Below are 17,540 nucleotides of genomic sequence, written 5' to 3'. Positions count from 1 at the left end.
CAAGGACACCTGGGCTCTAACGTAACCACGGAAGAGGGGCAGGCAGTCGGCATCTCCTGTTTGTTTTTTTTTAAGGACACCCGGGCTAGACACTCCTGTTCTTTTTTTTTCTCCTGTTTATTTTTTTTTCTTTTTTTTCGTTTTTTTTCTTAACCCCCACACTACTGCCTAACTGCGGTAGTGCTTATTTTTCCCCAGCACCCATGGTGTGTGTGTGTGTGTGTGTGTGCGCAGGTGTAAAACACAGTGAAGGACACAAAGTGCACGAATCTTTATTCAATTTCCACCACCAGGAAGATATGAAAAACACCCGAGTGGCCAGTGACAAGCACTGCCCTTCAAACCACAGGGCAATGCTGTGTGTTCTCATGGTTATATTTTTTTTTTTCTTCTTTTTTTTAAAAACCCCCACACTACCGCAGTTAGGCGGTAGTGCTTATTTTTTCCCCAGCACCCATGGTGTGTGTGTGCAGGTGTGAGACACAGTGAAAGACACAAAGTGTACGAATCTTTATTCAATTTCCACCACCAGGAAGACAGGAAAAACACCCAAGTGTCCAGTGACAAGCACTGCCCTTCTCATCAAAGGGCAATGCTGTGTGAGCAAAACAGTGGAGGGGAGGGTAGGGACTAAATCAAAATAGAGTTGGACGGGGAAATAATACACTCCACTCCCTGCGGCGCCCACCTCTCCCTGAACAACTCCAGGGTGTTGGTGGACACCGCGTGCTCCTTCTCCAAGGACACCCGGGCTCTAACGTAACCCCGGAAGAGGGGCAGGCAGTCGGTATTTCCTGTTTTTTTTTTCTTTTTCTTTTTTTTTCTTTTTTTTTCTACCCCCACACTACCACCTAAGTGCAGTAGTGCTTATTTTTATCCCCTGCACCCATGGTGTGTGTGTGCAGGTGTGAGACACAGTGAAAAGACACAAAGTGCACGAATCTTTTTTTTTTCTTCTTTTTTTCTTTCTTTTTTTTTCCTTTTTTATAGAATTGGAGGGAGAAATGATGCACTCCGCTCCCTGCGGCGCCCACCTCTCCCTGAACGACTCCAGGGTGTTGGTGGACACCGCGTGCTCCTTCTCCAAGGACACCCGGGCTCTAACGTAACCCCGGAAGAGGGGCAGGCAGTCGACATTTCCTGTTTGTATCTGTCAGCCAGGACTTTCTGATTGGCCCAGGTTAACAGCCCCAATCAAGGATCTCATAATCAATGAAATCCACCTGGTCCTGGTTCCAATCATTACAGTGACCAAGTTCAACTGCCATTAGGGAAGATCCATTTAAAATATGGTGAACATCAGTTTCTTCTGCTCCATTTGTTGTTATTTATAAACAATGTAAGGCACTCCTTTATTGAAAATTATGCTTGGAGCCAAGAGTACTACCAGATATTCAACATTTTATATTTGTCATAGAATTGAATAGAATTTACAGCATTGTTTTGTATAAGCATTGTCTGATAAAGTGTTAGATTAATATCACTACTTCTCAGTACTATTCCTCTGGAGACTATCCCAGTGTAAACTTGTAGTTAACAGCCAAACATATTTACATAGGATGTAGGCTTGCCACAGTACCAACTGTCTGAATACTCCTTCAGTTCAGTGTAATACTCTTGCATATTATTGCAAATAGCTGTTTACATTCATTTTGATTTGGATTTGTGAACCCCTGAGAGCTGAAAGGTGACCTTTGGATTGTGAGCAGCAGCTTGGGTTTAAAAACAAAGAGAACAAGCAAGCTGTTGTTTATTTTTGAGACCCAATTTGAAAGTTAATTGCATATTGGTTCTTGATCAAAAAACATAATAAACTGTTTGACTCAGGAGAGACAGTATGTTTAATCACATAGCAGGTATTTGACCATTAACGAGGTTGATAACTAGGAATTGGTGCCAACAAGTCTGGGAGAAATCCATACAGGGGATGGTGCTAGAGTTTTTTTTAAGGGGATTTCTGAGAGAACGAGTTTGACTGCTGATGCTACAACATGAAGATTTAAACGCTCCCTGCCTAACTTCCCATTATCATCTGTTGGAAGTTCAGATAATAGAAACTAAGTTTTAAGTATTATTGAATCTTCCTCAGAATGAATTAAAAGAAAATCAAGAGACAATCCTAAATACCTGTGAAACAGCACATCGTGGAAACTTCTTAAGTAATCTGACCAGTTTGTTATGTTTTCCTTCTTATTAATTTATCCATTAACTGTGTTTGTTTGTGTCTGTCTTTAGAATGAAGGGTGCTGGAATCAAAGGTGATTGGGTTTAAAATAAAAAAAACATTAATTACATTACTTTGTTCAACTTTGCTCTGCTACAGTTGCAGTATTGTTAATAAACTGTTTAGCCTTTTGTTTAAGCTATAAATCTGATGTCTGGTATTGATTATTCACAAAGACTGGGACCGGTTATTTAAAAGGTTTGCTTAGAAATCTTTGGTGTCATTTTTAAGGGTCTTTGAGGGTTTTAATATTACAAATTGTTAGAAACAAAAATTGCTTCTTAATAATCGCTCTAGACAAATTCAGGAAAACAAAGCTTTATTAGCAAGTCTGCAGAGATGGGCAGCCTTCTGAGTAAAAGGCGCGCTGAGGCTTACAAAGTTTCTCATTATATACAGTACAAATCCCTCCCCTCCTTGGCTCTAACAAGCCATGAGGTTCACATTCTTAAAAACATCATTATTCTTCGATTTACACCCTTATCACAAAGTCTGCAACAAATGCCTCCAGACCCTCCCCTCCCTGGCTCTAACGAGCCATGAGGTTCACATTCTTAAAAACATCATTATTCTTTGATTTGCACCCTTATCACAAAGTCTTCAGAGTCTCCAAAGTTGTTTCTCTCACCCTGCAGTATTATCAGTCAAGGACTCATCCTTCCCTGCCTGTGTTAATGGTTTCATCAATCAAGGGCCTGTTTGTTTTTACTCTGCTCACAAATTGTCAGCGTTCTGCACAATTTAAACTATTCTACTTTTGAGTATACAAAATGTTTTAGAAAAGAAACAAAAGTTTTGTCTTTTATTATAGATCAGTCTGTGGTCCAGGCACATCTTAAAGTTTAAACCGAAATTACCTCTCACAATTCCACCCTTTTCTTTCTTTAAGATGTGCCTGACCAAGATAGGCCCCCCCTCCCCTTAAGGGCCCGGGAAATCTTTGGACTTTCGCAGCAACATCACCTTAAGTTCCCGTGTCCCATGTTGTGGAACCACCACTGCCTGAAGTCGGGAAATATTTTTCTGAATTAGAAGCTGAATACAGGGGATTAGGCAGGGTAATACGAGAAGAAGAATCACAACCCCCCCAACCATCAGTAGCGCCGTGCGCCACCAACTCCCACCTAGGAGACCATCCCACCATCCGATGCCACTAAGAGGACGCCAAGATTGTACTGGCACATGGGCCAATTTCCGAATTTCATCGGAAATTTCCAAAACCGCTTTACCATTATCGTCAATTTCTAGGCAGCAGTTAGTCAGGTTAAACTTTCCGCACACGCCCCCCTCCGAGGCCAACAGATAATCCAAGGCAAGACGGTTTTGATATATAGCAGCCCTCATCTGATCCTGCTGCTTAGCCAGCAGCTCCAGGGCCAGAGCAGTCCGGTTAGTAATAACCTCTACGACTGCTTGGAGCCTGATAATTCGATTTAACATATAGATAGGAGTACGGTATCCCCATGATCCGTCCTGTGCCCATGTAGCTGGCCCGTAGTATTCAATAATCCGGGCCGGTGGCCACTCATCCCCCCAATCACCGACTTGGATATCCCTTGGCGACCTACGGAGGGAGTCAAAGAGTTTAACTCCCAAATCATCGCCTTCCTCCCGGGGTAATAGGAAGAACGCCGGTCGTATTAGACCCAGGAAGCATACCCCAGCCCATCCCATGGGCAGTGTGGAGTATGCCTGATTACCGCATATCCAAAATAGGCCATCTGGAGCAGGCCCTCCCTGCCTCACAACGTCATCCCACAGCTCCTTTACCACAGGGACGCCCTCATAAGGACCAGGACCACTACAATTCCAATATTCGGGCTCCTGGCCCCGTGCCAGAGTCTGGACAGGAGTATCCCAGCATCGACTCCCCTGACAACCACCACCCCAGGCTCTCATCATGTCATCGGAAGAATCAGCACCTAGTTCGTCAGAGGAGGAATCAGTACGTAATGGAACGCAATTTTGATGACCTCGGTTTGCAATGTACCAAGTAATATCCTCAGGCCACCATACTCGTGTGGTCGCATCCAATATACTCTGACAGGGACTAATTCCTACCTCCACGGTCCCCTTTCCTTCAACACATAACTGGCCCTCAGGGCTATTTGTCAGTCTCCACCCCTGGCTTTTTCTATCGTTGACACAGGTCCAAGTGGTTTGTAGCAACTCCCCTATGTCTAAGCTTTGACCAGTCCACGGCCATTGTTCCGACATATGCGGCCCCCCACAAACCCAGCAATTGCTAACATTTAAAACAGTGGCTATTCTAGAGGTGAGATCAATAAACAGGTTTTGTGTAACATCAGGGAGTTCAATCTTTCCTTCTACCTCTTCGTATACCGATGGCACTTTAGAGAGCACGACCGTTCCCTGACGGTCTTGCTCTTTCCCCAACCCCCGATCAGTGATCTGTATCTTGGTCTCCTTGACTCTGTCAACCTGTTCCCTGCGCAACACGGAGGATAGGTCCCACCTCCCAGTTTTGCTAATACACACCCAGCGGTCATTTATAGGGCATCCACGGATTTTGCCACCGTATCCTTTATTATATACCTGATAATAGGGTCTTCCACCCTCCCAACATTCATGGCGTGCACTCACATCGTAACACCAATCGTCCACATAGGAATGGGACACAATGTTCCCGAGTAGATTCGAATCCCAAGTCTTACTGTAGTTCGACATTTGTCACATCTTCCCTCACCCTCCCCCACATACAGGAATAAATTGATCAATATTCCCACCAATACAGTCCAAGTAGAGTTCATTATTGCTGTCTTTTCAGTTTTACCACCAACGGCTTGTCCCCTTGCTCGCATGTCCAAGTACTCTCTCCTTCTGGCGGAACAGGCCCCTTTATCCTCGATGCGTGGGCCCACCCTTTTTCTTTCGTCCGAACAGCTGCTTCAGTTGTTAACAGCACTAGGAACGGTCCTTCCCACTGCGGCTGGAGCTTTTCGGCCTTCCAGGTCTTAACAAGTACCCAATCTCCGGGCTCCACCTTATGCAGGAGGAAGTCGAGCGGCGGAGTCTGAGCCAGGAGACCTTTCCTCCGGAGTTCTGCAAAAGAACGGGATAAGGCCAGTAAATAGTTTCTGACAAATACATCTCCCCCTTGTAGAGTGGGACATCCATCAACCTTACTCCAATATGGTAATCCGAACAGCATTTCATAAGGGGAAACCCCGACATCTCGGCGGGGGGGCTGTACGTATCCTCAATAGGGCAATGGGGAAGGCACTTTGGCCATGGTAACTTAGTTTCTAACATCAGCTTAGTCAATTGGGTCTTGAGCGTGCCATTCATTCTCTCAACTCGACCCGAACTCTGAGGATGCCAGGGTGCATGGAATTTCCACTGGATACCCAGGGCAGTACAGATCAAATGGTGTAGCTTAGAAATAAAATGTGTCCCGCAGTCGGAGTCGATAGATTCCATTATGCCATATCTCGGGATTATGTTCTCTAACAACAGTCGGGCCACGGTTGGTGCATCGGCTTTGGCAGTTGGGAAAGCCTCTACCCAGTGAGTGAAATGGTCTACTATTACTAGCAGATATTTCCATCGCTGTACTGGGGGCAATTCTGTAAAGTCAACTTGGATCCTCTGGAATGGCCTAATTGCGAGGGGCTGACCACCAGCTGGCATAGAACGCATGGCTTTCTTGTTAATACGCCAGCAAGTGGGGCATCCGACTACCTCCTGTTGGGCTAATGTGTATATCCCCCTGCATACATAGTCTCTCAGGATCGTATCACACATGGCTTGCACCCCCCAGTGGGTTTGATGGTGTAATCGGTGCAGAATACCCCGGGTGATCTGTTTGTTCAGTACTTGTCTCCCGTCAGGAACTGTCCACTTCCCGTTAGTATCTAGCCGGGCACCCAATTGATCCATTTTATCAATCTCCCCCTGGGTGAAGACGGGTTGTTTAGCGAGCCCTTCCCTCAACGGTATTAACGTTAACAATTGGACGGATTTTTCGACCGCTGCCCGCTTGGCTTCCTCATCTGCCAGCCGGTTTCCCACCGCTTCCGGTGTCGACCCCTTCTGGTGGCCGGGTACATGGACTACTGCGAGTTCTGTAGGTAACGCCAGGGCTTCCAACGTTAGGCTGATCATTTGTTCGTGAGCTAATTCTTTTCCCCGGGAAGTTATCAATCCTCGCTCTTTCCAGATTTTCCCGAAAGTATGAACGATCCCGTATGCATACTTTGAGTCAGTATATATGGTTCCCACCTTCCCCTCCAACAACTTCATGGCCCTCTGGAGGGCGTACAACTCACAGGATTGGGCTGACCACTTCCCGGGCAGTCGTCCGGACTCGATCGTCTGTTTCGTTGCGCCATCTACGACAGCATAGCCACTGTACCGTACGCCGCTGATGCACCGGGAGGACCCGTCGATGTACAGTTCCTGTCCTTCCATAGCAATCGGGTACTGTTTCCTTCTTACCGGGCCTTTTCCTGGTAACATGGTGATTTGGAGAGGTTTGATGTTTAGGCCCCCTCTGTTCCCCTCTCGGTACCATACTTCCGGGTCTATTTGTTGATCATCTTCTTCGGTGAGGGCGAACAACCTTACCACCATTTCCCCATTACTTGGTACCGTTCCGATCCCTAGTTTGACCTGCAAGTCTCTTCCTAACAAATTAAACCCCGCCGATGGCAATAGAAGGAGGTCTCGTTTAGTAGTTCTGTTTTCATATCCAATTTCCACATCCTCCACCACTGGGACTTGTAATTTCTGTCCTCCAATTCCAGATACCCCCATAACTGTTCCTCCTGCTCGGGTGCCGGGGGGTATTTGGATTATTCTTGATCTTTCGGCTCCCAAGTCCACCATAAATGTGATCTCCGATCCTTGGGGCCCTACTTTCAAGTTTACCAGGGGTTCCTGTCGATAGTCCTTTTGCCCCAAGGGTAGGAACCCCCGACCTCCCTAATCTTCCTCCATCAGTGCGTACGACCGCACCTCCCGCTTGTAGCGGGGGCACTCCCGTTTAAAATGTCCCTCTTCATTACAGTAGTAACATCTGAGTATCCTCTTCGTTTCCCTGTCGCGGTCTCGCGTTCCTCCACTCTTCCTTTGTTCCGGCCATGGTTCTCTTTTCCTCTGCTCTTGCCACGACTCTCCCCTCTCCTGTTTCTGCCACGGCTTCCCCTTTTCCCTTCTTCCAGCTGTCATTTGTTGCACCGCTTGCATCATTATCTTTGTCGCCTTCTTTTGCTTCTCATCGTCCCTTCTCACAAACACCTTTTGCGCCTCCCGTAGTAGTTCACTTAGAGATTTACTATCCCAATCATCCATTTTCTCTAACTTCTTGCGTATGTCCGGCCAGGCTTTTGATACAAACTCTACCCGTATGAGTTGTTGCCCCACGTCCGTCTCAGGGTCCACCCCAGCGAACTGCTGCAAGTTCTTCCTGATCCTGTCTAGGAAGTCTGTAGGGGTTTCCTCCGGGTTTTGATGATTACCAAAGGCCTTGGTAAAATTGTGCCCCTTCGGGGCTGCCTGTCTTATTCCTTTTATCCAATATTCCCGCATGTCCCTCATGTTTCGCCGTCCTTCCTCCGTGTTCTTATTCCACTCGGGGTCGGTGAGGGGAAACTTCTGCTCCCCTCCTTCTCCCCCTTCTCTCTCCCAGACCAAGAACGCAGCTTGTCGTATCATCTGACGCTTCTGGCTAGAGAACAATGTTTTCATAATGGAACACATCTCTTCCCACGTGTAAGTATTCGGACCCAGGAACTGATCTAATTGTTCAGCCAGGCCCATGGGGTCCTCTAGTAGACCCTTCATCTCCCTCCTGAAATTCCGTACTTCAGTACTCGTCAAGGGAACGTTCACATATCCCGTCCCTCCTTCCTCGCCCCCCATGGGCACTTCCCGGAGTGGATTCATTCTTGCAATTGAGGTAGGGTTTTGTCCGTGACCCCTTCCAGCTTGAGATCTGGTCTGTACCCCTGAGGTAGCCTGTGATTCCTCCTCATTTTCTTCTCCTTCCTCTGACTCGTCGTCACCCGAAGGAACATTTTCTGGGGCAGACGGGGTCACGTAGGGCGGCGGTAAGTGATCTAAAGGGTCCCATTCTTTCTGCCCTTTCATGTCTTCCTTAGTTACCTGCATTTGGCAAGATATCGTAACCGGTAGCCAACAAAGGGCATAATCATTTTCTTCCAGATTAATATCAGGTTTTGAATTGACATATAAAATGAGAGCTTGCCGGACCCAGTCTTCGTCAGTACCGAATCTAGGCCACCACACTGAGTCGCCCTGAATAGGTTTCTGGGACCATTGTTCACAGTATTTTACCATCTTCCTTTTAGATTTTCCTTTTCTCCCACCCTGATCCCAATTATTTAACATTCTTCCTAACGGACTATCGTCAGGTACCCCGGGGTATTTGTCATTGTCGCTGTTCAAGCCTACCTTTCCCTTACTCGCCTTGGATCCCTTATTTCCCATTGCCGAGGACTTCGTAATTTTCCCGTGACAATCTATCACAATTTAGCCAATTCCCGGACCTTCAGTCCTGTGATCGCCCAGGTTCCTTTGCAGGCACCCCCGGTCTTTGGATTCCTGTGTCCCACGTCTCTGTGACACAGATCACAGGCACCCCGTAGGTACACGTTCCTCCTCAAACACGGTCTCTGCAAAATCCCTCACAGGCGAGCCCCGGTCTCTAGATACCTGAGTCCCACGTCTCTGTAGAAAAATCCACAGGCACCCCGTAGGTCCCCAGGCGTCCGGAAACACGGTCCCCGCAAGTTTTTCTTACCTGGGTTCGGTGCACCGAAATTACTCGATCGTTAACCGTCCCCACTGCCTCGGCTACACCCCTCCTTTGTTTTCCTGAGCCTCCCGGATATCACTCGCTCAAGCCGCGCGGGGCGACAAGCAAGGAATCAGGGACTGCTGAAATCAGCAGGGTGCACCTTCTCCGATGTCCTTCCTCAGCTCCCCCCGCGGCCGGAGTGTTGATCCCGGACGACGAGCCCCCAAGTTGTTAGAAACAAAAATTGCTTCTTAATAATCGCTCTAGACAAATTCAGGAAAACAAAGCTTTATTAGCAAGTCTGCAGAGATGGGCAGCCTTCTGAGTAAAAGGCGCGCTGAGGCTTACAAAGTTTCTCATTATATACAGTACAAATCCCTCCCCTCCTTGGCTCTAACAAGCCATGAGGTTCACATTCTTAAAAACATCATTATTCTTTGATTTGCACCCTTATCACAAAGTCTTCAGAGTCTCCAAAGTTGTTTCTCTCACCCTGCAGTATTATCAGTCAAGGACTCATCCTTCCCTGCCTGTGTTAATGGTTTCATCAATCAAGGGCCTGTTTGTTTTTACTCTGCTCACAAATTGTCAGCGTTCTGCACAATTTAAACTATTCTACTTTTGAGTATACAAAATGTTTTAGAAAAGAAACAAAAGTTTTGTCTTTTATTATAGATCAGTCTGTGGTCCAGGCACATCTTAAAGTTTAAACCGAAATTACCTCTCACACAAATGTTGTGAATACAGAGGTAGGGCAGCTGATTTGATTTGGCTGCCTGTCTTCATGGCATAACATAACTGGGGACTCATTCCAGAATCTTGGAATACAGACAATGTAGGTTTGAACTGGATTTGATATTAGAGAAGTTAATCACACGTGAAGTTTGTACACAGACTTAAGTTGGCACTGGAAACTGCTGAACATTTTTTGAAGGTGTCATAAGTTTAACTGGTATGGTTGCAGTGTATGACAAAACTAAATTGACAGAGCTGCAAGAGTCATCTAGACTCGAAACTTAGCTTGCTCTCTCTCTCTGTGAATGCTGTCTGACCTGTTGTGGTCTCCAGCATTTGTTGTTTTCAATACAGATTCCAGCATCTGTAGTAATTTGTTCCTACAGATTGGTAATGAAGTTGCCAGAGCAAACTCAGAAGGCAAACATTATTGATTTAAAAATGGAGCTATTGGGTTCAAAGGAAATAGAGGGGCGAACTAGTAAAGGTAGTACAACAGAAGCATCAGTGAACCTTTAGTTGCAGTTCATACAAATGGAAATGAAAAAGTTTGAAATTGATTCCAAAGCAGTTTAGAACTAAGAAAAACTGGAATTCCAAAGGCAGAAAAATGAGAGAGAATTCCACAGAGCAATGAGAGTTAAAACTAGAGTCACGAGAAAGAAAATGGATATAAATTACAAATGATGCATCTTAGACAAGTTAAACCAAAGGTTTGGAAGATGACATTTCTAGTTATAATCCATGTTTCAGTCAGGAGATGTTTAAGGTTGTATAGGCTTTGCCAACATTTGAAGAGAAGGATGAGGAAGCATTTTTTCATGTTGCTTGAAACGATAACAACACAAGCAGATTGGTCAAAGCAGATTGAACCTTGTCGATTCAAAATGAATTAACTGGTAAAGTATCAGAGATTTATGCATCCCTGTCAGAGCAGCATTCTAGGGATTATGATGAGATGAAAAGGTCTGTTCAAAACAGATATGAATTGGTCCCAGAATTGTACTGGAAGCATACAGGCAGAGGTTTAATCATATAAGGATGCAGCCTGGACAAATTTATATTGACTTTGAGAATGTTAAATGAAATAATTTTAATAAGTAGATAAGAGCATTTTATACTGACGATAATGACAATACTCTCAGAGGAATTATTCTATTCAAGAATTTAAAACTTTATTGCCTTCTGCAATGAGAACACATATATAAGTTAGAAGTTAAAGGAATCTTCAGAAAAGGGGACATCAAGAAAGGAAATAGGTGTATACTGGAAAACAGAATCAGACTATTTGACATTCTGTTTATTTTATCAAAAGGAAAACTGGTAAAGGTTTTGAAAGAGGTCATTGATGCGAGCTGATGATACAATTTGTCTTCCAGAGAGGTTAACAAAAGAGAAAATATTCATTGGAGGTAGGTTAGAGGTTACAAGGCAGTATCATTATACAGTATTGGATTAAAGAGTAAATGGTGAAGTTGTAGTAGGGAGTAATAAAACAAGTTCATCTCGAAGGAAATTACTTTATTTTCAGATCTGAATTGTTAAGTTCAAACATACTGGCTTCAGCAAGAGTGGTGGAACAACCAGTAAAAGTAGTAGAAACAGAAATGTTACAAGAGGAGATCTGAGGTTCATAGAATCAGAGAGGAAGAAAAAGTGTACATGAAATAGGAACATATTTGGAAATTCAGTTTACAGATACAATTTTCAAAAATGTAACTAGAAAGAATGAAGTTGAAAAGAATGAGGCTGAGATGTTAAGCCCATTTTTTTGATAGAAATGCAATGAACTTAGTATTGAGAAAGGAATACCAATCAATAAACTCGAGACTGAATCAGAAACAAAACATGTATGGTATTATTGAAAAACAAATTCTTAATGAGAAAATAGAGACCATTTTAAATACCAAATGATGTGGAATGGTCAATGGGCAATCTCAACAGGCAGTGGTCCAAGTGGTAAATCTGAAAAAACTGGTTGCTGGAAATCAGAAACAAAAATAGAAATTGCTGGAAAAACTCAACAGGTCTGGCAGCATCTGTAGAGAGAAATCAGAGTTGCCATTTCAGGTTGGGTCACTCTTCCTCAGAACTATTAACTCTGATTTTTTTTCTCCACAGATGCTAACAGACCTGCTGGCATTTTCCAAGTAATAATCTTTCTGAGAATTAAAATGAAATTGTACGGGTGCTTTATAGAAATGTCTTAGATGGTATCTTTTGAAATTGCACTGAACAAACCCCATATTATCAGAGAATATACAGTCTTGCATATAACAGCATTATGTGACAAAATTTGACAACAGTAGCGCAGAGGTGAGCTTAGGACAAAATCAGGACAATATAGAGGTCAACTCCTCTCTCCCAGCCTGTGCTAAGGATAGACAGCCTGAACTCAGATATATTATGCCCAAAGCTTCTGGCCAACAGGTTGGGACAGATGCACTTCATGTGCTTCACACTCCAAACTGGTGCATGACACTGCAACATGACTCACTAATAGATCTACAGAGGCTATATCATCACATGAGTTTCTAATAGTGCCCATTTGCAGTTTCAAAGATGCAATGGGCACAAAAATTGAAGGTTGTACTTATTAACAAAGTTAAGTTTGTGATGTTATTTAAGGCTGTAGTGCATTGTATGTTTAACATCTTAGCCAGGGTCACTTAATTGAAGGAAAGTCAACAAAAACCAAAAGATGAGTTATATAGCAACTTTGACATTTCTAGGACATCCTGAAATCCTTCGCTACTTTTGATTACCGTTACCACTGTGAGATAGGAAATGCAGAGTACATTATTGAGAATTAAGATTTTCATAAGGTATAGAATCATTAAATTGCAGGAGGAAAAATACTCTTTAAAAATGACGTTGAAAAAAGATATTGTCAGTATTTTGATAATTTGATCAGAGATGAAAAGATACAAAAATCTTATGGGAAGCAAAGAGGAGAGCTGCAGGAAAAGGGGTTGTTTTAGGCATTGTTGGATGACAGATATCACAGAATAATTTCTGACAAGTTACTGAATATGCATAATGATGGCATTTGAGCATGGCGTATCATGACAGAAGATTTCCTTTTCAGAAAAAATATTTGAATTCCCAAGTTTAATGATATTTACTGCAAGAAATAAACTAAAATCAGCATCAAGTAAATATTATTTAAACAACTGATGGTAACTATTATTCAAGTTTTAATACAACTGATAACCCTAAACACGCACAAAAGTATATATGTATGACAGTACAGCATATTCTCTATAAAATTGCATTCTTTTCAAGAAACAATATAAAATCACACTCAGCTTCTAATGAGTAAATTTCTACTGTTTGGCCACACTGTGATATCCAGTTACCACCAAAAGGCCTTTTCTTCGGTCTTTTGAGAACTCCAGAATTGACTTTCAGTGATAAAGTCTACTCATTTCTTCTCATGACTTTTCCAGAACAAGTCTTCTTGTGATTTTAAATCACTGCAGGTTCTCCTCTTTGACCAGTGGGTAAACTTGCCCCAGCATTCTGTCTGGTAGCATACAGAGAAAAGAGCTTTTTCCTTCTGCAGACCATAGCAACTGTCATTTTTCAGTCTCTTTCACTGTCTGCCCGTTCCCATTCAAAATCTCTGCAGTAGAAAGTGTGCAGAAACAAAAGTATCTGCTTTTATCGTTGTATTCAGAGTATTAAACCTGATGTGGATTTCAATAATACATGCCTAGGGCATTCCAGTCCCCAGGCCACACAAGCTTGATGTCAGGCAAAAGGCGTAGGAGATCACATGGAGAGTGTCCAAGACATTCACCTTTCAAAACCTCATTGTCATTTCCCATCTCTAACTTCCCTTGAGAAGGTGGGACTGAGCTGCATTCTTGAATCATTAAAATTCATCTGCTGTTGGAAGGAAATTTCAAGATGTTGACTGAACAATCATTAAGGACCAGCTATAGAGGATAGTGTGTGGCTGGGAGGGAAACTTGCAAGGAGTTCACATACTTTTGTTGCTCTTATCCTTCCACCTGGTACAGATCACAAGTTTTAAAGATACTGTGAAGGAGCCTTGATGAATTACTGCAGTGCATCTTGTGCATGGTACATACTGCAGCGACTGCATTTTTTTTAATGACTCAAGGGACATGTGTGTCACTGGCTGGATCCAGCATTTATTGTCCGTCCCAATTTTTCCTTGAGAAGATGTTGGAAAGCCGCTGCCTTGAACCGCTGTAGTCCATGTGCAGTAGATAGACTCTCAGTGTCGTTAGGGAGAGAATTCCAGGAGTTTGATCCAGAGACAGTGAAGGAACAATGATATGTTTCCATTTCAAAATGGTGAGTGACTTGGAGATAAACTTGCAGCAGATGGTGTTCTTATGTATGTGCTGCTTTTGTTCTAAATTGAAGTGGTTGTAGGTTTGGAAGGATCTTTGGCAAATTTTTAGACTGCATTTGGTAAATAGTACACACCTCTTCTACTGAGCATCAGTGGCAGAGGAAGTGGATGTGTTGCCAATCAAATGGGCTGCTTTGTCCCAAGTGATGATGTTGAAGCTGCACTCATCCATCTTTTGTGGAGAGATTTAAGCACACTTCTAACTTGTGTGTTATATACGTGGATAGGCTTAGAGAAATCAGGAGGTGAATTACTCATTGCAGGAGCCCTAGCGTCTGATCTATACTTGCATTTTATGACTGTTCAAGTTCAGTTTCTATTCAATGGTAACCTCCAAGAATGTTGATAATAGTGAATTCAACAATGTTAGTACCATTAAATGTCACAGGGAGATGCTTGGATTCTCTTTTGTTGGGTAGCATTGCCTAGCACTTAGGTAACACAACTGTCACTTGCCATCTGTCGGTCCAAACCTGACTGTTGTCCAGGTCTTATGGACTCCTTCCATGTCATTATTATCACCTTACACAAAAGCAAAGGAGAAAAATCACACTGCTCCTAGCTATGGTGGGATTACCCTCCTTTCTGTTGCTAGGAAGAACCTGGTTAAAGTACCACTGTACAAGCTTGCACGTTCTCTTAGAATAGAATTGTAATTTATTGTTTCTGGTATTTTTTACAAAAAAATACAGTGAAAAGTATTTATGTCACCATGCCACAATGCCTATATTAATAACAAGGGGCATAGATAAAATAAAATAAAATAAATTAAGACACAGCCCATCCTGGTTCAATTCATGACTCCTAAATTCAGGCAAAGACAGTACCACTACAGAAAGCTGACAAATCCACCACCTAAGAAGAAGATTACCATGCCAGGTCGCTGAAATACCAGGCCAAAAGCTGCTAAAGCAGACTATCCATACTGGGCCACTTGAATCCCAACTGCAAGACTCCACAGAAGCCACCCAAGGGCCAATCTAGAGAAAGCAGTGCGCCATATGCGTGGTATTTATAATCAGGTAAAAACAAGAAAAGTATCACAAGCAAGTTAAAGGCCTGTCTGGTACTTTTGCAGATTTCACCAAGGCATTGAACACTGTGAGCAGAGATCAACTTTGGAAAAACTTGAATGCCAACCCAATATCCTGGGCTTGATGAAGTCTATTTCACTAAAATCGGTGCAGAGAAATCAATTACAATTGGAACTTCTGGAATCTCTTCAGAATATCCACTGGTGAGGAGCAAGGATGTGTGCTGGCCCTGACCTTATTTGCCATCTTCTACAGCACAACTTGCAGCATCAGTGGAAAATCTTGATGAGGAAGTTATGTGTGCATCTGGATTAATAGAGATCTTTTTCAAGCTCTACATGGAAATTTAATAATCTCTACAAGGAAATTTATCACTTGTCTTCCTAATCCCAATTGACATTATTGACAACTTCACATTAACAATATGTAGACAACCTCATGTGCACTTGCTAAAGCCCACACTTTTTAAAAAAGAATCTACTAGATTATTCAGACTGATCCACCTTAAATGCATGGCTGTTTTAGAAAGTAAATGTATCTCAGTTCTCATAAAGTAATAGAGATGTACAGGATGGAAACAGACCCTTTGGTCCAACTGATTGGTATGAGAAACAGAACATCAGTTCCATAACTGTTTGTGCATTTGGCTGCAATTACAAATTCTACACTTAGGTAATGTGAAGTATTTAGGTTCTGCTTCTGCATCACTGTTGTCAATCTGAACTGTTTTTCAGGGGCTTCCCAATGTATCCAGATGTATGCCTGTTAAAATATTGACAAGTTATTTCTGTTGAAGAATGTGGTGCTGGAAAAGTTACTTCAGTTGCTCAAAGAAAATCCTGTATTTGAAGGCACTGTTCCCTTTACGTTCTGAAAGGTAGCTTCAGTTATCTAAGGCCAGGGTCCCCATTTCTGTGTCAAGATGTGCGGATCTTCATTATTAAAAAGGTATGAAATCCTTTGGTTAAAGTAATCTGTTTTCAAGTTATAAAGCTACTTACTGCCCCCACCCCAACCTCTGTGGACTCTTATTCATCAATTTTTATATGGCAAAGTACAAGCAGATGGAAATATCCAGATGGAACAGGTTAGGGAACCATTCAAACCTGACAATAAATCTTCCAGAAATCATGACTTTTTTTTGTAAAGTACCTCAGAGGATTTTATTTTTAAATGTTGTTCATATTCACATCATTCATCATTTTCTCTTTTTTCCTCCCCATCCCTTTCTTTCTGAGACTAAATGATGAGGCGTTTGGGATTTTATTTGGCAAGCATCAAGAAACATTCTTGAATAACAGATGCCTTACTTATTCAGAGATGTTCTTTCTAATTGTTCTAACACTAAAGTTTTGCTTAAGAAAATGTATTAGAATTCTAGATCACTAAGTTTCCATAGTTTTCTGTTTCTTGCGCATTAATTATGATTTGGAAAGTTTCAGTGGTTATCACTGCTGTCTCACAGCATGAGAGACCTGGATTCGATTCCAGCCTCAGGCAACTATCTCTGTGGAGTTTGTACATTCTCCCCATATCTGCGTGGGTTTCCTCTGGGTGCTCTGGTTTCCTCCCACAATCCAAAGATGTGTAGGCTAGGTGGATTGGTCATGCTAAATTGCCCATAGTGTCAAGGAGATGTGCAGGTTAGGTGGGTTAGCCATGGAAAATGCGGGCTTACAGGGATAGGGTAGAGGGAGTGAATCTGGGTAGAATGCTGTTCAGAAGGTTGGTGTGATTCAATGGGCTGATAGTCTTATTCCACACTGTAGGGATTCTGTTATCTGGAGCCAACTATCTCCCTTACTTCTACTGAATACAAGAATAATAATTTGCTACCATTGGAAAATTCAGTTACAGAAAACTCAGCATATTTTGGAAATACAGTACTTATATTTAGAGAGAAATGTAAATCCACAAACTAACTTGTATTTGACTTGATATGTGGAGGTTGCTGGAGAAATCAAAGTTCATTTTATAGCAGTCTGGTTGTGTTTGAAAAGAGAGAAACTGAACTCACACATTGTTTATTTTCTAAGATTGATACCGAGAACAAGGTGTCTTAATTTAAAGCGAATTTTTGTTAAGTTTTCTCTTGGCTCTTTTCGTCCAACATGAAGCCCAATATTTTAACCCTGCATTCTCATGGGTACTGAACTTGGCTATCAGCCTCTGCTGGGCACTTTGCATTGTTGCCTGTCCCGAAGGCCGCCTTCGAGGGTGATCACCCGAAAGTCTGAGATCGAATGTACCTGATTGCTGAAGTGTTCCCTGACTGGAGGGAATATCCCTGCCTGATGATTGTTGTGCGGTGTCCATTCATCCATTATCATAGTGTCTACTTCTTGTCTAGTTTTAGCATATTGCGCCCATAGGTGTTTG

General features: G+C 42.8%; 1 protein-coding gene across 1 annotated transcript; it reads right to left on the bottom strand.

The window, feature by feature from the left end:
• Nucleotides 1–3,145: 3,145 nt before the first annotated feature.
• Nucleotides 3,146–9,400, bottom strand: LOC140479346 (endogenous retrovirus group 3 member 1 Env polyprotein-like). The gene is made up of 2 exons (XM_072573255.1): nt 9,009–9,400; nt 3,146–5,287 (listed from the first exon to the last, which is right to left on the bottom strand). Exon 2 carries the CDS (start codon nt 4,910–4,912, stop codon nt 3,146–3,148), a length of 1,767 nt encoding a protein of 588 aa, XP_072429356.1. The 5' UTR covers nt 4,913–5,287; nt 9,009–9,400.
• Between the last annotated feature and the right edge of the window lie 8,140 nt (nt 9,401–17,540).

This window comes from Chiloscyllium punctatum, chromosome 7 (assembly GCF_047496795.1).
Source record: "Chiloscyllium punctatum isolate Juve2018m chromosome 7, sChiPun1.3, whole genome shotgun sequence".
Taxonomy (NCBI): domain Eukaryota; kingdom Metazoa; phylum Chordata; class Chondrichthyes; order Orectolobiformes; family Hemiscylliidae; genus Chiloscyllium; species Chiloscyllium punctatum.
Note: the sequence above shows the minus strand (reverse complement) of the source record. Positions and strands in the feature narration are given on the sequence as shown.